The following is a 22,967-nucleotide window of genomic DNA, read 5'->3' on the forward strand; positions in this document are numbered from 1 at the left end:
CAGTCTGGTGAGCCCAAGGTCTGGGGTTTGACACTTACAAAGGTATTTTATTTTGCCTCTGAGCAGTACTGGGGCCTTGTCATACAGAGTGAATAAGGCACTTTTAAACTGTTGTAAGCAGGAAGTCATTGGGGACACCAGCTAGGGATGTGCAGGCTGGGTGTAGGGAAAGTCCATAGCTGCACATTTCTTTAACTGCAATAGCTGTACATATGTTTGACATTTGCTGTGATATTTGAAACCTTCCACCCGAGAGAGGGGTGAGGACAACTAAGTATATTGTACTAACAAGTATGAATATCAGGCAGATGCAGTGCTTGTGAACTGCTATACTGTCATTAGTATGTTAGATGGCTACATCTTTTGATATTTCTGTGTTGTACTCCTACATAAGGGCATGCTTGTGGAAGTAATTCTACAGCTATTCGCAGAGTGTTTAACAGCAGACAGGCTGATATGCCTGTGTGTTTCTGACACTTCCAGGCCTCAGGGAAAGGTACATATCAGTGGTATACTCCCGTGATATATTTCAGATATTCTGCAGTTGTGACTGTGGGGTATTTTGAGCATATGTATTACTACACCATTTCTGACATGCAAGTAGTGTCTACTGTAACTTATTGACAGTTACCATTACGTGAGATTCCCCACCTTTCTGCCTACTGTGAGTACATTTCACAAGGAGTCAGTGGGGCACAGTTAACATTTGTTTGCAAATCAGGGACATCCCTATAAATCAGTCACAGTAGGGAGGTCTGGCCTCTTACCTATTCAAATATGGCGGTGTTTATCCTGCTCTGATACTGTGTGGGGTTTGTAAGGTGCTACTGTAACATTATTACCTACTAGCATGGCTGTTTCTCTTATCACACTAATGTAATGCAATTCCACAAGAACTGCCAGTAAAGATACGCAGAACAAGCTTTGTGTAACGGCCTTCCTATTTTCCCTTTACATTCACTCCTTGTATTTCATGATATATTTCTTTCAGCACCAAGTTCTTGTATATCTGCTGTGGCTCAGTCGTAATTCATGCAGTCTAGTGTTTCCAAGGTCTACGGTTCGAGACTGACAGGGGTATTTTATTTTGCTGATGAGCAGACTACAGGCCTTGTCATACAGAGTGACTAAGGCACTTTTAAGCAGTTGTAAGAGGGTTTGCGCGATGCTTAGCTACGCTTAGCTAACTGCACACCCGCAGACTACTGCTTAAAAGTGCTTACTCCTGCTAACACCCGCGCTATTTTCTTTTAAAGAAAAGAAAATGGGGAAATAGGAAAGTGGTGAAAAAGGGGGCACAAAGAGGGTAGGACAGTAGGAAAACAAGCTCGGGATGTGCAGGAAGGATGTAGGGAAGGCCCATAGCTGCCCAATTTTTTTACCAGCAACAGCTGTGCATATGTTAGAAATTGAAATTTGACACCTTCCACCCCCTGAGAGAGGGGTGAGGACAACAAAATATGTTGTATAGCTAATTGTAATCATCAGTTTACATGTCCAGCAGACATGTATGCGAAATGGGCAGCTATGTATGGGGCGTAATTTTTTTGTGGGAACAGAGTGCCTTTTTTTTATTTTTTTTCAGGTGAGAGTGGAATGTGAGGTACAGGAAGTAGGTATATTTGGGGAGGTAGGTTGGGGAGGTTAACAGACAAGACAAACAAGACGCATACAGGGGCGGAGTATGACACCTGGGGGGTAAACACAATTGACAGGGATGGATGTTTGGATATCGCAAGCCCATGAGCCCAAAGATGGCAACAGTGGAACTGAGATCCCCACCCATGGGCAGTTACCACTGCACCTTCACAGCCCAGGCCGGGGCTGTGCTGGGGGCTGGATAGGTCGGGCAGGCACACCCGTGAGTTGCGCCACTCTCGCCTCAAGCTGTTGTAGGGGATCAGTCACAGAACGCCTGATCTCACTACGCACCACAGACCGGACCGTATGGAGGGTGAGTGGAGGCTCTCCTCCGGCCACGCTTGCAGAGGGGGGACGAGCCCCATCCCCTGCAGTGCTTCCTCCCGTAGGTGGCACAGGGCTACCGGAGGAGGAGGTCCCGGCCTGGGCACTGGTGCCAAGTGCACTTGCCAGCTGAGGTGGGAGAGGTGGGTCCGCTGGAACCCGCCTTCCCTGTTGTCCTATGTTTAGCAGTATTTTATGGTATTTTGGGTTAGTAACAAACACCACCATTCAAAATTAATTGTAACAGCATGCATCAGTATTCCCATTAACCAAACGCACATGAATTCCGAACATTGAGCAGCAAGCATAACACATGCATATTTAGAACAACAGTGGACATTCCAACAGCATGCAGGGTTGATTGGTGGCAACAGGCCATCAGGTTTGAATATGTGAACAGGGCGCATGCATCAACGTACATGCAGATGTGTAAACCAACAGGACAAATGTCCATGGGAATTAATTGTGAATACACATACCCAGTTTAGTGAGGAATGGCATAATTTGTGAAAATAGGGTAGGGTGGAGAAATATTACATTAACAACTTAAACTACCTATACATATACTGTACATTCCTAGTAGATACAGATATATATCCCCTACATGTATTAGTACAGTTTCCTGTATGTAACCTTAGGAATGTTGGTGATGGGGATGTTACTGCTACATTAATATACATTCCATTTTTATTCATATTTGTTCATATCTGGCTGTGTTCAGGTAAAGCATCCTGCTACATTTGATTTATTTGGGTCTAGACAACTGTGGATGTTCAGCATTTCATACAGCCATACTCTCTCCATAATGCAAAGGTACAGCAACATATCCAAATCGTGGGATGGACACAGTCTAGGTTCTGTACTTTATTAAAGGCATTTCACTCTTTGGTTGTGGCTGTCTCATTCATTTCATTATGTAGTGAATGCAGTATACCTTTATTCAGAAGTTATAACAGCTTTCTTGGTAGCTTCAAACTCTCTTTCTCACACTCTGTCACTTATTTACATTTCAGGATGGTACTTAATTCTAGGCTTTATTAACATTTATTACTGGGTTACAACAATCCTTTCCAGTTGAGTCACTTATTTCATATGGCAAAATTTACAAGGATGTATTCAACAGTTGTCTATCCTTTGTTGATTGATCACAACACTCATTTTCAGGCTGAAGCAGTTATCTGATATTACAATACAGGTGGGAACTGTATTTGAGACTTGTTTAATCCTTTGTAGTGGATTGCAATACTCTTTTCCAGGCCGCATCACTTATCTAATCTTACAATACTAGCAGAATCTTTCTTCTAGGCTTATTTGAACTTTATTACTGGGTTAGAACACTGAACTCTTTTACAAGCTGTTCCACTTATATTCTATAACAATACCAACAGAATAATTACTAACCTGCCTGGTGGCGCAACCTCGACAGCCTATCAGCATAGGCTTGCCGATTCGCGGAACGAACACCTGCAGTTGTAATATAAATGAAGGAATATTGTAACATACCTATCCATACTATAGGCTAGGATAGCATTTCTTACATACTTAATTACATGGATACTTACTCAGTAGTGGGGCATTGGGCATTTGGCGGGCCTCCTGGATCCATCGGTTCAGTTGGTCCACCTTTCGTCGCTTCAGGTCCGCATGGTGGTGACGGACCTGTTCACCAGTCCTCGGAATGCCTGTGGCACTGATGAGATCATGTGCCAACCGGTTCCACGCCTCTGCCTTATAGGCTCCCCATTGAACCTGTCCCTGCATGAGTTGTGCTTCATGATCATGGACTAGGAGCCAAACCATATATTTTGACTCCTCAACGCCCCACCTTTGTGCTCTAAAGCGATTTCCCTCTCCTGCACCTGCCATCCTGACTGCAAATGGGTACCATAATCAGTTATGGTGTGTATTCCCGCCAATGGGGCTTATATATGCCGGTTTTCCCGCACTTATATGTGATTGGCCGTTTTGAATATTTCTCTGCTTACAGCAAACCTGCTTTGTCATGGTTATATTTTCATTCATTCCTATATGTATGGTAACACTGTATTTCTCAGTACAACTGTCATGGCTTAGTGGTTCAGTACTTTGACTGTGGTGCACACTATCCCGGGTTCGATCCTTGCCATTGCTTTTTTATTTTACTACTGTCTAGACAGGCTAGTAGGTGTGTCTGCGTGTAAAGGCGACTTTGCTACAGCTTGCCCAACGTTGCCCGGCAGTAAGCTGGTTGGCGTGCTGCGCAGCTCCATGCAAACTGCTTACACTGGGTAACATGTTATTTAGCCATAAGCACTCATATTAAGCTGGGTAAAGTGCTGCTCAGCTACGGGCACTCATATTAAGCTTGTTAAAGCGCTGCTCAGCTACGGGCACTCATGTTACGCTTGTTAAAGCGCTGCTCAGCTACGGGCACTCATATTAAGCTTTTTAAAGCGCTGCTAAGCTATGGGCAATTCTGATCCTTTTTATATATACATAATATAGGTTTTGTTCAGAAATACATTGGCCATTTCATTACATTTTACTTAAATTAAATTTATATATGTCGGGGAATTGTTTCATACTTATTTAAAGAAAAATGGAGGGGGGATGTTGTGGGGCTCGAACCTTGACTACCTTAGTCTTTGCGCTGTTGTTACTTTGCTTAATCTGCATATGTAGATCTTATATGCTTTTCAATGTCATATTTGCTAACTGTGGTTGAGCGAAGGGCATACCCGCGCAAACGAGCGCAAATGCGGGCAAACATTTTGGAAATTAAAAAAAAAAAAAAAAAAAAGGAAACTGCTATTTTTACATTTTACATATCTTCAATAGGGTTTAGTCTGTGGGGATGTTTGGCATTGTGTTCCTTGACATTTCAGCGGACTCGCTCGTGGGTGTTTACTTTCAGGACTCTGACTCTTCTGGGGGCGTGTCCCTTTGCTGTACTCGGCAATCAGACACGCCCCCTACTTTCCTACACGGACCATGTTAGACTTGGGAATGATTCAGCATGCCCTCATGAATATGCTTGGCATGCTGACGTCATACTGTTCAACTGCAGCCTCCGAGTAAGACATATTAAGTCTTACACAGAGATTTCGTGAATCCGGCCCACAGTCTTGTCAGCTACTGAATGTTCTTTAATGAAATGTTGAATAAGGCACGTACAAGACCAGGCCTGAGAACCAAGGCTAAGAAGGCATATAAAGCATTATAGGGTTTTGGTATTATACTTCAGATACAGTTAGAGAAGTCAGTCAATTTGTTTGACCTGTCATTACAGAGAAGATTAGGCAGCAATAGAGACACTCAAGCCTGAGTACAGAAGACAGGTCAAATAAAGACTATCCCAGCATTTCTGGCAGACTGTTATTGTTTATCAGCCTGTTAATGAAGGCAGTATTCGGATATTGTGAACATCTAATAAAGCCTTATTGAATGAACTAGTGTTTGGAGAATTATTTTGGAGAAATACACAAGACTTGCCCCGTAAAGGAGAGACTTGTACCTGTTCAGCACAAGTTTGGGTAATTAACAGATGACTTTTGTTTCAGTCTCATTTCAGTTGTTTCCAGTTAATTCCAGTACAGTCTTTTCAATTCTTACACTTAACTATAGCCAGAAGAGTAATTAATGCAAATTGGAAAAGTAAACTTACCCCCTCTAGTGTTTGAATTTATTAGTATGGCAACAATTGTTTGCAGTAGTGAATTGCACACTATAAAGATAAAAATTCTAGTATTACACATTCATGTAAATCTTGGCTTAAAGACTTGAAAAGTATAAATTGTTGATATGTATAACTGATGTATTGATCTGCTGTGAACCTATGTAAATAGTTTTGTTTTTATTTTTGACTTATCTGCTGTTTTAAAACCAAATAAAACAAAAAATTAAAAAAAAAAATTCTGAACACACCTCCCACAGGGTAATGCCAGCAGTCTGCGATCATATGAGTATTTCATTCCTTCTGCCGGGTTTACAAACTGTCATCAATATGTAGCGTTCCCATATATAATGTCTCCCTAGTCTAGTAACCTTGGGGGGAGGGGGACGGGGACAAAAGTGATAGCTCTGGCCAAATTTCTCCTATGACTACCGCCAACTCTGGCAGATGGGACGTTTGTTAATTGTCTCATCTGAATGATCTGCAGCACCCCCCGATACTGCAGGACAGTGTCAGTACTGAAAAATTTAATGCACCCATCTTGGATAGGAATAAAGGTCACTGCTTTCTGATCTTCCAGCACCAAAGGGGTGTGTGCTACTTGTTGAGTCACTGACAGTGTGTATGTAGTGTGTGTGAATATAATATAATATGGGTCTACTTGAAATCATTGAAAAGCACACAATATCGAGGACCAAATCATCGAGATGAAAGCATCAGAACCTCACTTCAACGAATGACCGGACTGGTGAATCCTTTCCCAGGGTAAGTAACTCATACCACAACTAACGAAAACGAAACTGTACCATCTCCAACCCACCCAGGTGTGGGGGGCTATGCTCTCCCACCTCCCCCAATATGGGGGACTGTGCCACCCACCGCCCCCTAACTAAATATATCAATTCTGAGATTGCACTATAGTTAGGGAAAAGGGCAAAATCCACCTTGATGGCCAACAGGTTACTTACCATGGGAACCATATCCCAAGTCAGTGCAGTTGTAATGATATTCATACTGTTTACAAACCATATCCCAAGGCAGTGCTTTATAGAATGCTAGGGTCTTTGTTAGTGGACTGTGACGCAAGGGCATATGCTGCATGTGGCTTGTAAAACTCATTTAATGTGGCCTGCAAAGGTGTTTCAGTAATCTTTTTTTTTTTTGTCTGATTTGACAGTTGTACTAATCAATGAATTAGTGAATGAGAGAGTGCCATAAATAAGGTATTATACCTATTTAATTCCTTCATCCTATGTTACCTGATCTGTGTCCTGCTAATGTGTGAGGTAAGCACTTGAGATCAGTTGTTGCCAATCTTGGGTGTTTACCATTGTGGTCAACAATAATAGACATATTTATCTTCAGGGCTGATATTTCTCTTGCAGATGTCTTTACTGGCAAGACAGAATATAATACATGTCAGCTGTGGTGACAGGTTCATAGGAAGTTGGTACCCTCTGCCCATGGTAATTCACGTTATAAATACTGTGATTGGTTCAGGGATTTTGGCTTTGAATGACAGCAGCAAATTGAAATACATTCATTTAGCTATTTTTCCTTTGTGTGATTGTGGAGGAGATTACTAGCAGCCATCTTTTTTTTTTTTTTGAGGGGGGAGAGTATTGATTGTGAAATCAAAAGTCACATGATCTTTGTGAAATGAACACTGCTACACATACATTGCATCCACCCCCCAGGTATGAGAGCAGTAGGTTGAATTGCATTGCTATTTTTTTTTCGTATGATGGCTATCCTTTGGGGGAGGGGAAGCAGGCTGTTTGTGAAAGTGCAGGGCATTTACAAGAGCTCTGTTAAAGTGTTATTTTTGTGGCTTGTTTGGGGATGTTTGTGTCAACAACATTAACTATTATGCCTTTCACTTTCTTCATAATGAGACATCAAAAATGTACATAGTCCTTTCTGTTTTTGGGGGGGCAGGCTGTATGTGAAAGCAAAGTGCAGTTGCATGGTTATTGTTTTGGGGAGGGGCATGTTTGTGTCCGAGAAAGCAAGTTGAAGCATGTTGCTGTGTTCGTTATATTTGTGGCTTTGTCACATTCACAGGTGGTGTGGCCTGTACAAAAGGACACATTCCACAAAGATCGTATGTTGCCAAAATAACTAAGGGTATGGTTTGTATTTTAGAAGAAAAAAAGTTATGTTAACTGGGTAATCCCACAGCATCCACGTTTATTAGCAACTGGGAGCATTGTGTGGATAAATGACTGAGTCTTGTAGACAAATGGAAACTCTGGGCATCAAGTCTGGGACTGCTGCAAAGTCTGTTTATTAGCACACACTTAAATGTCTGCACCATACACAGACCCCCCCCCCATTTTGCTTTGCAAATTACTTTTACTTTCACAATAAGTGATTAATTTTCATAATGTCATGTGGCCCCCAGTTAAGTGTATTAGTGGCTGTTTTAAGTTTATGGTAGTTAAAAAAGAAATGCCTGAAATCAGACTGGTATTAAATTGTAGAAGTTGTGGTTCCAGTAATTAGTAACGTTTAAGCATAGACTTCTTTTTCTTGTAAACATTCATTTTTTTTCATTGCTTTACAGCATCTGGTGCCCACTTCATGCTGTTGTGTTCAACCTTCTTATCTTCATGGTACTGGCCTGCCACCTGCGAGCTGTGTGCTCTGACCCAGGTAAATAGCAGACTTGCAGATTTTATTTTCAGTAAATAGAAACTAAAAGAGAGTTGATTTTAACTGAGGGAACACTATGTACTGTTTTTAAGTTAAAAGAGAAAATGTTTTAGATTAAGGTGATTGAGTTTAAGGAATCAGCTTTTTTGTGTGAATGGTATGAGGCTGAGAAATAGTATATACCACTGAGAACAAATGCGCAAACTCCATGCATGGTGTTCCAGAGGGGAGTTGTGTGCAGCTCCCTGAAGGAGTTTGAGAATTTTTTTTTTTTTTTTTTATTATACAGGATAGGATTACAGAGGGACAGGGTGCCACACCCTGTAAATGAAAAGGCAGTGGGACTTTACAGCATGGACATGTGTGTTCTTTACAAAGAACTAAAGGTAAGATGATGTGTATGAGAGCAGCACAAATATTAAAAAGTCTGAGAACTAGAGGGTGACAGAGTAGTACTGTGCCATGTGAAATGCTGGACCCAGGGATGTGGTCTTTGTGATGAATATACTACAAAGACATAAGCATTTTTGCATTTGCGTCAGGAGTGGGATGTAATGGGTAAAGGAAATACTTATTGCAAAGCTGTAGATAATGTTGCTTTGAGACCAGAACCTGTTGCTTTATCTAGAAATCTGTGAGGCTGAGTCTGGACTAGGTTACGTTGAAAGCAGATGTTGTTCGTGTTTCACTATTGCAGTCATTATATTTGGATAATCTGCTGGCAGGTTGCCCTCAGTCGGCCTGAATTCCAAAGTCTTGGGTCCTGCGTTGGTTGCTGTCTCTTCTTCCATGACGTCAGGTCATCAGGGGTATAAAACAAGCAGCCAACGCCATTTTCTCCAGTCTTTCTTGCCGCGTGGTGCCCGAAGCAGAAGCATTTCGCAAGTGCCGTTCGGCCGACTCTTGAAATATTTGAGTTTGAGTTTCAGCACCAAAGTCTTCACTAAAGCTAAGTACCCCATTGGGGAAACTTTTTTTCTTGCTCCATACCGATGTCAGAAAAAGTTAATAGTTGTATTACTTGTGGGAAGCAAATACCTCATAAGGATTTCCATTTATACTGTATTCCTTGCCTAGGCCCTGATCACAACGTGCCTGACTGTTGGTTTTGTGCTAGATTTAACCAATGCACTATTAAGCGTCGGTATATTTTTGCCTCAAAGTATTTTGGAAACAGATTTAACTACCCAGAAATGTCATCGGATAGCAATCCGACTACTGGAGTACATAAAAAACGGAAAGAAAAGGCAGAGAGAGACCGTTGAGGTCCAAAACCGATGACGAAGCTTCTCCTAAGCCAGTCGCCGGTAATCAGTGAGGCGCTTTCGCAGCCCCTGATACCCGCTACTGTCAAGTCGCAGGCCACTACCTACACCCATGTGGAGTCCGGCATGCCGCGAGATACTCAAAGTATTAGACCCACGGATGTATCTCCCTCGGATGGGTCCGGAGCTGGTGAGCAGGCACCGGCTTCTGAAGGTGTATTCAGGCCTCAACATTTTTATATCAAACCGACAACAGCTGCACAACTAAAGGCAAAAACAACTTCTAAAACTAAAAAACTGATGCATGAGCCATGTGCACAGGCCTCTATGCCTAAAAAAACAGATGTTCAAAATGGCTGAAGACCTTATTACCATGATCAGGGGTTCCCATCCCCCTCCAGATAAGAGGCCTAGGCAAGACAATGATTATGAATCTTCAGATCAGGTTTCTATTTCTTCTTCCTCTTCTGATCAGGAATTATCTGTACCTCCCTATGAGGATTCTGATGCAGAGGAGTCTATACCATCTGCATCACCTCCTGAGGATTATTAATTTGGAGAAACCTTGCATACTTTGTGGGAGCATTTTCACTGGGAGAGTCAAGATTTCTCAGAATCAAAAAAGAGGCTCCGGGATTTCCTCCTTCTCCCTCTGCACAGGCCTTTAGCCATACCCCCAGTTTTAGACATTGTGGATGATGTGTTTTCGGAGTCAAGCTTGACCCCTGACTCCTTACCTCCAGCTCCCAGCAAGCCTAACAGATATTACAAGGTCCCTGACTCACACAAATTTTTATTTAGAAACCTTGCTGCCGATCTTGAAACTATTTCACAGGGTCCAAAGGATGTTAAGGCCTCAACAGCAAAAAATCCTACCCCCTCTGACAGATTCAAGGGCACTGGATAGATGGGGAAAAAAGGTTTATACATCTGCAACCTTGGCAATTAGGGCCTTAAACTGCCAGTTTCATATGCTCAAGTATCAACAACATGTTACGGGATTGCTGAAACAGAAAATGAAGTTGATTTCTGAATGTGCAGAAAATAAAGAATTGCATGAATTATTGCATGCAGCTGAACAGGTTGGAAAGCATACTTTGCAATATGGCTTTGATTCCTTAGAGGCCACCTGCAGGGCCGCATTTACTGGATCTGTGATTAGGAGGCATGCCTGGCTAAAGGAACGAAATTTGCCTGATCATGTTAAAGCTAAATTACTAGATGCACCTTTACAGCATGATACCCTGTTTGGTATTAAGGCAGAAGATGTTTTAAAGAAAATGGAAGACAAAGCTAAGTCTATGCAAACTGTAAAAGGCTTCTTACAAGTGCAGCCACCAGGATTCAGTAGACACTGGCCTACGAAAAATTGGTCCTTTCCTGTGTCAGACAGAGCTCAAAGGGGCAAATCCAGGGTTCCAGATACCAGGCACAAGATTCATACAGGTCAAAGCAATGGGGCGGACGCTTCTACCTCCAAATCTGGAGGACATAAAACGCAAACCTACTGAAAACAGTCCCAATGACTTCCCTCTGCCTTCACCAAGTACTTATCTTTTGGCAGCACCCTTGGGGGAAAAATTAGCACTTTTTGCTCAAAATTGGCAATTAATAACCCAGGACAAGTGGGTGCTAAACATAGTATCACAGGGATACAGATTCCATTTCCATACATTCAGGGCATATGGACCCCAAAACAAATGCATCTACATATCAACCAGAAAGAGATACTAGCTATTCAAAATGCCCTGACAGCCTTCAAGGACTTATTTCATCCAGGACAACTGGACAACTACTGATAAAGATGGACACAACACCATGGTCATGTGATATATAAACAAGCAGGGGGGAACGCACTCATACCTCTTTGGAGATTAACCATGGCACTGTGGGACACAGCTTTGACTTACCAAATACATCTTCAAGCTCAATTCCTGCCAGGAAAACAAAATACTCTGGCAGACGATTTAAGCAGAAACCTTATGGATTCTCACGAGTGGAAATTTAGTTCCACAAGTCTTCAGTATGACAACAAAGAAATGGGGGATCCCAGACATAGATCTATTTGCCTCTCCTCAAAATTATCAATTGAAAAGATTAAGCACAAGGACTTATCACAGACAATCATGGAAAGTGGACGCCCGCCTTTCCATGCCTCTTCTTCCCAAGGTCCTCCTAAAAGTCAGACAAGAGAAATCAAAGATGATACTAATTGCCCCGGACTGGCCCCGCCAATACTGGTACCCAATCCTGAGGAACCTGTCTCAATACCCAGGTTGGACCTTACCTCAAAGACCTCACCTACTGTCCCAGCAAAACAGTCAGATCCTGCACAATCAACTCCAGACACTGAACCTGGCAGCATGGCTGATCATGTAGTTATGCAAACAACACCTCTCAGTAAAGCTGTGATGGATGTCATTTTGGAAGCCAGAAGGCCTAGTACTAGAAAATCTTATGCTGATAAATGGAAGAGATTCTGTGCTTGGAATCAAGCACAAGGAACTGATACAGCAGAATGAAATATTCCTCAGGTATTACAATACTTGACTGAGAAGCTTGACAAAGGCCCATCTTTCTCATCAATTAAAATCCATGCCTCTGCCATTTTGGCTCATTACAAGAGTCACCAATCTTTTCTCATCCTTTACTAAAGCAGTATCTTAAGGCCTCCTAAAAGATCACCAATACCTGCATTGGGACCTCAGTTATGTGTTGGAAAAGGTCACCCTGCCTCCATTTGAACCAGCTAATACTGCCGATATAACGTTTTTGTCATGGAAAACAGCTCTGCTACTAGCAGTTACTTCAGCAAGAAGAGTCTCAGAGCTACAGGCCCTCATGGCTGTAGAGCCGTTTATCATATTTTACCCAGACAGGGTGTCTGAGGACAAATCCAACATTTATGCCTAAGGTGGTTTCCAGTGTGGCTCTTAACCAAACTATTCATCTGCCAACCTTTTATCCAAACGCTACTGAAAGTAACTGCAACCAAATAAATCCTTAAGACTGTAAATCCAAAAGACCTCTGCTCGGACAAAGATAGTAGACCACCAAGTGCTTTATTCACATAAAACGAAGACAATACTCCAAGAATCAGAAGAGCAAGAAACAGTCAAATCATCAGGTTAAGCGCTTTCATCCGCATAAAAAGTAGATTTACAACCTTTTATCCAAATCCGCAGAACAAGGGGGAGAGAATTCTGCATTCCTTAGACGTACACAGACAGCTAAGATTCTACTTGAGCAGGACTAAAGCTCTAAGAAAAACCGAGCAATTACTAGTGACATATGCTGCAGGATCAGAAGGAAAAGCTATTTCAAAGCAGACGGATAAGCCACTGCATTTGTTTCTGCTACTTACACCATGGTAAAGCTGTGCCCAAGGGCATTAGGTCTCATTCCACCAGAGCTGCAGCTACTTCAGCAGCCTTTCTCAGAGGAGTACCAACCAGGCACATTCTAGAGGCTGCTACTTGGAGTTCTGTTCACACCTTTACAAAGCATTATCATTTACCTCTCTACACTAAGTCCAGGGCAGGCTTTGCCACTGCAGTTCTGCAGGGCCTTATAGCTACACCTAATACTGTTTAGCTCCAGCCTCCCAACCATAGCTTTGGGATTATACCCAAATGTAATGACTGCAACAGTGAAACATGAATAACATAGTACAGTTGTGTACACTTACCATGAATGTAGATGTTAGAGTGTATTCGCTGTTGCAGTCTAGGTTACCCACCCGTCACCCCCCTTTCATTCTGGAGTTTATCTTTCCTTCTCTATCTTCTACAACCTATGTGGTGTATTTGCTTGTAGACGAAGGTAAAGTTTATATTGATGCATGTATATATAGTTTTTATACATATATATTTTTGCTACCTTTTTGGGGGCACCTGACATCTGGGGCAAGAAAAACTAAAAATGGCATTGGCTGCTTGTTTTATACCCCTGACGACCTGACATCATGGAAGAGAAGACAGCAATACCCAGGACCCAAGACTTTAGAATTCAGGCCGACTGAGGGCAATCTGCCAGCAGATTACCCAAATGTAATGACTGCAACAGTGAATACACTCAAGCATCTACATTTATGGTAAGTGTACACAACTGTACTTTCTGTGCAAGATATATTTGAAATGAAGACAACAGCACCTTGTGGATTTTACTGGAATTGTGATGAACTGGATTTAAAAATGGGAAGAAATTTCATTTTTTCCTGTTGCCCATGACAACTCTATCTTTAAGTGTGGGCTAGGGGTACGGGGAAATATTATTTTAGTTTTTTCTCAAGACCTAAACTCTTTTTCTTTGTCAGGGGTGGTGCCTCTCCCAGATACAGCAATTGATTTCTCGGACCTAAGGTCAGGGACATCACGCAAGGATGATCGGGTAAGAAATTGCTGCAGTGTGGGGTGCTAAGTTTGCAGAGGGTTTCTTTCAGGATTTCTGTCTTGTTTTATTGCTTCCCTTCTACTGATGCTTTTTTTTTTTTTGATTAAATGTCTTGGGGGGCTCTATATGAATTTAGTGTTTCTCCTTTTTTGTGCAGTGTTTTTTCCTACTAATGGTGGTATTGGGTCAGTTTTTATGCTGCTGTGTTGCTTTTGCAAATGGGTTTTGGATTCTTCTTTCAGTATGGTTGCATAAGCAAGTACTGTCGCATGTAACTTGTTTAGAAAACTGCCTTTTGTATTTTTAAAATTTTAATAAACTTTGAGTATGCTGACAGTCTGGCATGGCAACATGGGGATAAGGCACCAAGCTATGTCATCTGCCAGTCTTTCAGGTTGCTAAATTGTTGGTGATGGGTATGTGCATCTGTAGGGTCATGGTGAAGGTGCTCAAGGATGGAATAACTTGCAGTCATCCTTTCTTTAAAGGTTAACCTTGTATATTGTAGTGATAATGGGAGAGCAGAGGTTTGTAGATGAAATTTTTCAACCTAAGCTATGTATGATTTGCTGTATGCATATGCAGCCATGCATAAGGACTCTGGAGACATGAGTCAGGGAGGCATTTGTGGTAAAATGTGTGCATTTTTATATATGCATACATGTGCACCTGTTTAGTTCTCTGGATTTGTCACTGCTGCTTAATGCAGCGAAACTAATGAAACGTAGACATAGTCACGGTCAACTTCTGTCAGCATTAATATTGACTTTGGATATGTGTTGCAGTTTGAATCCTTACCACCTCTTCTGGCAACTCTCCAAACTTGTAGGTCACCTTCTCAGTGGAGTTCTTTTGAAATGGTGGATTCCCTTAATCTGCCCCTGCTTAACTTCTCTTGTCCTCTTTGGCCATTTTTTTTCTATCACACTGTCCTTTTGGTGCCTTGTATGCAGTTGTCAGGCCGTCACCATTTTCTTTTTTATGCTAAAAAGAGAGCAATATTTTTATCCCCCTCACCATCTTGGATGGATTTTTGTACACCGCAGCACTGCAGTACCTTCTTCCTTCCTTTCTTTCTTTCTGGGAGGTAGAAGAAAGGAAGAAACATACTCATTTAGCTGATAAGAGAGAATCACAGTACCCAGTGTGAAAGGGCTGTCATTCAGGCAGCCATCAGGGGTGGTTCGAGGAGTTTATTCAGCCCGTCTCCCATTTGCCTATGCTGTGGATGTGCCCTGCTGAGCAGCTGAAGGGGGCTGTGGAGTGGGGCGTTCTTACTGGCCATTCCTCACTGATGCAAAGGACATTTAGTAGCAAGTACCCCTACCCCACCTTCCCTGAAGCATTGATAGGGGTTCCCAGATTTCCACCATGCAAGTTATACTGCTGTATGTGCTCACCAAGCACTCAGGAGAGCATGCCATGCTTAGCTTCTCCAGTGCAGGGGCTACTAGTCAAAGCCCAGCTGCCCAGGTTGCAGTTAAAGATCCAGCCCTCTGCCATAGAACCTTCTACTTTTCCCTTTACGTCTTTTTACCGATCCTTGACTGCCCTTATCTGTTTCTATACATTTCTCCACTCTGCATAAAGCTACTGATGACCAGTCTGATGCTGTCATACCTTTGTGCTTTGATAGTTCTTTTCGCACCCCTTTCCCTCTTTTAGCCCTTCCTACACTTGCAGTAAATGTTAAGCACTCATTGGTGTTAAAAAAAAATAGTGCCTTAGCAGAAGTGCCTTCAAGGAGTTACAAGCATTAAAAAATCTAGCCGCAGCTTAAATGCACTCATTTTATATATTAAAGTTTACCAGCCAGCATTGCATAAGAGTAAGCAATAATCAAGCGCTTAAACTGCAGTTCAAGTATCTTGTTTGAATCTTATTATTCATTCAACTGTGGAACAGAGTATGATACTTTAAAATGAACTGAAACTCGGTACAGTAAAGATGCTTTTTCTCATTTTCTCAACTTTCTCTAAAATTGACATCATAAGAGCTAACATTCCCCTAAAGTCCATTTATATATACATTTTGCCCCATGCCTGCTGCTGACCATAAAGTCTTCCCCAGTCACGCTTTAATCTGTTTGCAACCTAATTGTGTGGATCTGTCAGTCTGCTAGGGCAAGAGCCATGGGGAGAGGTATTCAGGAAGCCCTGAGGTTTACTTGTGTTCTTACTGACATCACTGCATTAAGGACTTTTTACTTAGCCTAACCCCTCCCCTGAATGAGGGAGGTGTGTGATTTGGGTGACCCACAGTTTGGTGTACCACATATCTGCCTCCTCTTCTTCCTCTGAAGTATTTCTACAAGTAAAACTGACTGTACCACGTCCCTTACCAGCTTTATGAAGTGCCAGAGCTGCTATCCAAACTGTGGTCAACTGGGCTGTAGTCAGAGCTTTACCACAGTATGCTCCTACAGCTGACCCTTGGCCATATTTGTGGTTTGCTCGCTCTGTATGCCCCCACAGCCGACCCTAAAATCCATGTTTTGATAATGTGTTTTTAATGATATCCCTGCAGTGTTCATGAAAATTTAATTTTAAAATATGTTCATCTGTTCCCACTGCCTCAGTGCCATATGTTTGCTGTGCCTGCATCAATACTACACTGGCAGCTTTCGAGAGCTCAGAATCCCCTCCTCTGACCTTCTTTGATAAGGGAGTGGCCAAGCCCCTCCCAGCAAGGGAAGCCTAATCCCTGTCGCAGAAAGTCTGTCCTTTTTTCTAGTGCCAGCTGAGGGACTTGCACAGTTGAAACTACTTGGAAGCCTGCATTGGTGCACGACATCTTCTAGACTCTCTTAGATCCCTTCGGGAGCATCCCTTCTCTTCCTCTGTTATAAACTTTTGTTTTCTTTCTTTTTTATTTAAAAAATATAGTTGTGTGAAGTTTTTGCTTTAATACACTGTTATTTACTACTACTACTGTTAATTCCTCTGGGCATTCTAATGTATTACTGTGTTTGTTTGGATGCCTAATGCTGGTTTTAAGCAGTTAGAGTTGTTCTAAAGGGAGTTTGACTTCTGCTGGGACACTGAAGTTTAGAGGCTTGATTCTCTTTTATCGGCTTCATTTTGCACATGTCCTTCCATATCACTGTTGCCTTATTCTTCACCTAAGGGATCTCCTGCCAAGGATGGCACAACGTCCAACCAGTATACCAAAGCCTTCAGCTCTTATAAATGCCATATGTCACATGTATGCTCTCCACACAAGACATGGGGCATAAAAGTGATATAGAGATACAAACACTCGGAACTTCTTTGCCACCAGTCCGAATGCCATTATTGTATGTCTGTCTGAACACCTTTCTGCTGTGCTGGTTACCAAGCCGTCCTTTTCAGGCGAGTGTTCCCCTGGGGGGGGTTTCTCTTCCTTTTTATTCATGTTTAGTATTGTGTTCATGTCATCCAGAAAGGTAAAATGTCAGTGTGGGCGGCAGATTCCCCGTAAAGACGGTCATGACCAGTGTAATTTTTTTGCTTGTATGCTTCCCATGATCATATGCAGTGTTCTGTCTGCCAGGCATTGGCCGAAGACCCTACATAGTTTCTTCTCCGTGTCCATATACCTTGAAAAGCAATGTCTTAATCTGTTGGCTGAGGGTGCTGTGGTGGAACCCTCCTACCAAGAAGGCCACAAATGTCAAGCCTTATCCTGCTGCTGTTCAGCCTCCCCGTGGTGAGTGTCTGCAGGGCTTTCACTAGCCTCTAGACAATCAGGTGCTTGTGTAGGATTCCTCTGCCATGACCCCGTTGGAAGCTAACATGGATCTGAATTCTTGCATGCCCTCAGATGCTTTTCCCAATGTCTGTTCCTGACATTGAGAGGGAATCTCTGCTGATGATATTCGAGGACTGATGGGATTCCTCCAGTTTTAGTGAGGGAGGAAATTCCAAATACCATTATATAGAGTCTTGTCAGGGGTCTAACCCAAAGTTCCAGATAACTGGGCTGGCAGTATCTCCTTTCGTGACATTTCTCATTCGCCTTGTGCATGTGTAACTCGAACCTCAGAGTGTGTGTGTGTGTGTCAGCTACTTGGGCGGGGACACACAGAACTGGTTGGACAGACAGGGTGCTGGAGGTCTTGGCTTGGCCACTCATCTGAGATCTCAACCCTATAACTGTGCCAGTGTGGAGTCTTATTGGGGATTTGGAGAAAGCGGGAGAAACCAACCTTGGACTGACTGTGGTCTCTGTGCTCTTAAGTGAATTTGCACTTGATGTAGAGAGCTGCATCTGTAAGTACTGTGTGTATACCTGTCATCCTCACAGTGTGTCCCCCACTCTTGCCAGTGGTGAGGATTGAAGTTCCTTGATTACTGAGCCAGTGGTGGGCCATCACATATATTGGTGGGCAGTGGTGGGATATCCACATCACACCTTAGGTAGGTCTTTTTGCCTCCGTCTTAACAAGACAACTTTGTCTATTCTGTTTGAGTTCCAAGTCCTCTGACTTGAAAAGTGAATGCACTATCTTCCCCTTGGAAGGGGATGTTTCTATACTCTTTTTCACCCATTCCCCTGTTATGGGTTGTGAACAAGATCAGGCAGGACTCCCAAAATCTTGCTGGTGACGCCCTTTTATTCAATGCAGCATTGGTTCCTCATCCTCCTTTCTCACATGGCCAGGGGCAATTACCACAAGTTACTTCACCGGGTGCATCTTCTCACCTTGTCCATCCTCACCTGTCTGCTGATCAGCTGACATTGTGGGTGATACGGTTTTGATCCCTCTCAGGCACCTCTTTTTAGAGGACTTGCTCCAGATTCCATAGAAGACCAGGAAACCAACTACCAGAAAGTCCTATATGTCTAAATGGAAAAGATTTTTCTGTCTGGTTTCTTTTGCCGTCAGGAATATCTATCAGGAGGTAGGTCTGGTTCTCTTATTTGTGTGATCTGCTCCATGCTGGGTTGGCATATTCTTCAGTTAAAGTTCACCTGTCAGCAATTTCTGCTCATCATGTTTGGATCCCCCCCCCCCCCCCCGGCCTCTAGTTTTGAGGTCAAGCAGTTTCTTAAATGTATCCTTCATATCAGGGCTTCTAGGAAGCCTATTACACTTCCTGGGACCTCAGTTTTGTATTTGAAAATTTAACCGGGGCTCCTTTTGAGCCTGCTGTTCAGATTCCTAACATCCTTGTACTTGAAGCACTGTTGCTCTTTTTGGCTCTTACTTCAGGCTCTTGTGGCTATTCCTCTTTTTTCTCTTATTCACAGAGACAGGGTGTGTCTCTTCATAGTAATCCTTTTATGCCCAAGGTGGTCAATGAATTGTCCCTTAATCAGTCTATTCATCTTCCCTCTCCACAGACTGAGAATGAGAAGGTTCTTCACACACCTTGGATTTGCCAAGACATCTGAAATGTTACTTGGATAAAAGTAAAGTTATTCACAATCTGAACAGCTTTTTGTTTCCTTTCATCCCATGACATGTCTTTCCTCATCTGTAAAGGCACATTCTGCTAGAGCAGATGTCCTTCAAGAATGCAACTGCAGTCATAACATATGGGTTGTCCTGCCTCAGGCAGCCCTCGGTCGGCCGGATTCCAAAGTCTGGGTCCGGCGTCGGCTGGTGTCGCCTCCTCTCCGACGTCAGAACGACTGGAGTATAAAGGCATCGGCCGACGCCATCTTCTTCAGTCTTTCTTGCCGCGCGGTGCCCGAAGCAGAAGCAGTTCGCAAGTGCCAGTCGGTCGGCTCCTGTGTGTTCAGTACGAAGTCATCTAAAAGCTAAGTACCCCGTTGGAGAACATTTTTTCTTGCCTCAGCCGATGTCAGAACAAATTGAGAAAGTTAATAATTGTTTGTCTTGTGGTAAACAAATACCTCATAAGGACTTCCATTCTTATTGCCTTCCTTGCCTGGGCCCAGACCACGACGTCTCGGCCTGTGCTGCCTATGCCTGCTTTAACAAGCGCACTCTCAGGCGCCGGGCAGAGTTTGCCGAAGACTTTTTCGGCGAATCCTTCGCATATATCATGCCGTCGGAACAACCGACAACTCAACCTTCCAAAAAACGAAAGGACCGGGACCGACATCCTCGGCCCTCCGCGAGTGCCTCGGCCCCTTCTGAGGCGGTAATTCAACCGCTCCAGGCCGATGACACAGCATTAACACGTCCTTCGGCCTCGGAACCTACTCCGGTGCTGGTTGTTGATTTTCCTTCGGATACCGAAGTTCTGGATTTACCCGACACCATTCCCGTGGACAAGGTTACTCCGGCACGTGGGGCAGCTAGGCCTCCTGTATCCATGTCCATCAAGGCCTTTGCACGTGCTAAGGCCGCCAGCCAGGCCAAGGCCCATCCTAAACCTACTGCCCAGGCCCCTTCTTCTGATAAACAGATCATGTCTCTTGCTGCAGATCTTATTTCTCTTATCAGAGGGTCTCAGCCTCGTCCAGACAGAGGTTCTCAGCCGCCTGCCCAGAAAAGGCCCAGAACTGAGCAGGCTGACAACCTCTCTTCAGACGAAGCCTCTGGGGATTCTGAGCCTTCAGATACACAAGAAGAATCCTTCCAGGCCTATGAGGACTCTGATGCTGAGGAATCAATTCCCTCTGCCTCTCCTCCTGAGGATTTTTCATTCGGTGAAGTCCTACACTCTATGAGGGAGCATTTTAAATGGCAGGGTCAGGAATTCTCTGATTCCAGGAAAAGGTTACGTACCTTCCTCAAGCTACCCCAGCACAGACCCTTAGCTATCCCTTCAGTTATGGATGTCCTGGATGATGTTTTCTCTGACTCCATTGCTAACCCTGATTCTCTCCCTCCAGCTCCTGTCAAGCCAGACAGATATTATAGGGTCCCTGACACCCACAAACATCTTTTTAAGGCCCACACTGTGGATCTAGAAACTATTTCACAGGGTCCCAAGGGAGTGGCTACTTCCACTGCCAAAAATCCACTGCCAGCGGATAGGGAAGCTAGGTCCCTGGAGAGATGGGGTAAAAAAGTTTATACCTCTACCACCCTGGCCATGAGGTCACGTAATTGCCTTTTTCATATGTTTCAGTACCAGGATTCTTTACTGGATGATTTACAGAAAAAACTAGCCTCTCCTGAGCCTATTGATAGAAAGGCATTGCAGGATCTAGTACATAACACTCAGCAGGTTAGCAATCATTTTCTTCAGTGTGGTTATGATGCATTGGAAGCTTCATGTAGGGCAGCTATGACTGGGGCTGTTATACGTAGACATGCTTGGTTAAAAGAACAGCCATTGCCTGATCATGTTAAAGTAAAGTTACTTGATGCACCTCTCGAAAAACAGAAGCATTTTGGTGCTAATGCTCAAGATGTGTTGAAGTCCATTGAGGAAAAAGCTAAATCAGTTCAGACAGTCAAAGATTTCCTCCAGGTTCAGCCACCCAGATTCAGCAGGAATTGGCCTTCAAAGAATTGGTCCTTTCCAGACACTGACAAGTTTCAAAGGGGAAAAAAACAGGCGTGCCCGTGGTAGAGGGCAATACCGAGGCTTCTACAGGGGCCGCCAATGGCAACCACCAAATCAAAGAAGTGGCGCAGGCAGTCCAGCTGTACCACAAGGACAATCACAATGACTTGACTTTCTTACCGCCTACAAAGGCTCAAAGAGAAGCACCTTTGGGCGGAAAATTATTCTTATTCTCAAAAAACTGGCATATCTTAACCAAAGACAACTGGATTTTGGATCTAATAGACAAAGGTTACAGATTCTACTTCCATACCTTACCAATAAGACAAGGCATGCCGAACCTGCCACGTCATCAAAGGGCAGAGGCACTCAGCCAAGTTTCAATGCTGTTAAAAATAAAAGCAATAGAAAAGGTTCCTCCTCAGGAACAAGGCCAGGGATTTTACTCAAGACTGTTCCTTGTTCCAAGAAAAGAAAACAAACGGAGGCCTATACTGGACTTGTCTACTCTAAATACTTATCTCATTGTGCCAAAGTTCAAAATGCTGACGTTACAGCAACTCCTTCCCATGCTGGGCAAGGGGTCTTGGCTGGTTACTCTGGTCCTCAAGGAGGCATACCTGCATGTCCCAATCAGACAAAGCTGCAGAAGATACCTCAGATTTCTTGCAGGGACAGAGCATGATCAATTCTCAGCATTGCCGTTTGGCTTATCTACTGTGCCCAGAGTGTTCACGAAATGCCTGGCATCAGTAGTGGCACACTGCAGACTCCAGGGAATTCAAATATACCCCTACCTGGACGACTGCCTCATTCAAGCAGACAACAAACAAACCTTGATAGCAAACTTGGACTATGTCATTCAACTACTGCAGGCCTTGGGATACACAGTCAACATTCAAAAATCAAGACTACTGCCATCCCAACAGATTACTTTCCTAGGAGCCAAACTGGACACAGAAACACAAATGGCCTATCTCACAGAGGAAAAGCAACAGCAGTTACCAGACTACTTCAAAGGCCTAGCAAAGCTCTCCCAGCTGACTGCAAGGAAAATCCTGCAGGCCCTGGGGTTCATGGCATCTTGCATTCTTCTGATAACCTTTGGCAAGACTTCATATGAGAAAGCTGCAATGGTACTTAAAAAGCGTATGGTCCCAACACAGCCAAAGCCAAGAGGACGTAATCCCACTCATTCCATGTCTGCAAAGAGAATTTGTATGGTGGGCTCAAGCAAGTCAGTTAAACAAAGGCATGCCTTTCAACAAACCTCAACCAGGTCAAGTGATTACAACAGACGCCTCAGATTATGGATGGGGGGGCGCACATGGAGGGCAGATGCATTCAAGGTCAATGGACACCAAGGGAAAGACATCTGCACATAAACCAAAAAGAGATGCTGGCAGTGATACATGCAGTCGAGACTTTCGAAAAATCACTTCAAAAAGGACATTTGCTAATAAGGACAGACAACACCACTGTTATGTGGTATATAAACAAGCAGGGAGGCACTCATTCTTATCCCCCTCTGCAGACTAACAATGATTCTCTGGGAAAAATCCCTGAATCTGAAAATACATTTGCAATACCAGTTTGTCCCAGGCAAGGACAATGTACTGGCGGACAAGC

At 43.4% G+C, this 22,967-nt stretch overlaps 1 protein-coding gene across 1 annotated transcript in view; it reads left to right on the plus strand.

Annotated features, from left to right (window-relative positions):
- Positions 1-22,967, plus strand: part of LOC122791641 (palmitoyltransferase ZDHHC3-like) — a gene marked incomplete at its 3' end in the record, with an annotated part of 381,752 nt that overhangs the window by 156,813 nt on the left and 201,972 nt on the right. The window contains 2 exon segments of the mRNA XM_044059457.1: positions 8,184-8,272; positions 13,853-13,926. Of these exon segments, the coding sequence (XP_043915392.1) occupies positions 8,184-8,272; positions 13,853-13,926 (163 nt within the window).

The sequence above is a fragment of the Protopterus annectens genome, chromosome 17.part0 (genome assembly GCF_019279795.1).
Source record: "Protopterus annectens isolate FY-2018-M chromosome 17.part0, PAN1.0, whole genome shotgun sequence".
Classification (NCBI taxonomy): domain Eukaryota; kingdom Metazoa; phylum Chordata; order Ceratodontiformes; family Protopteridae; genus Protopterus; species Protopterus annectens.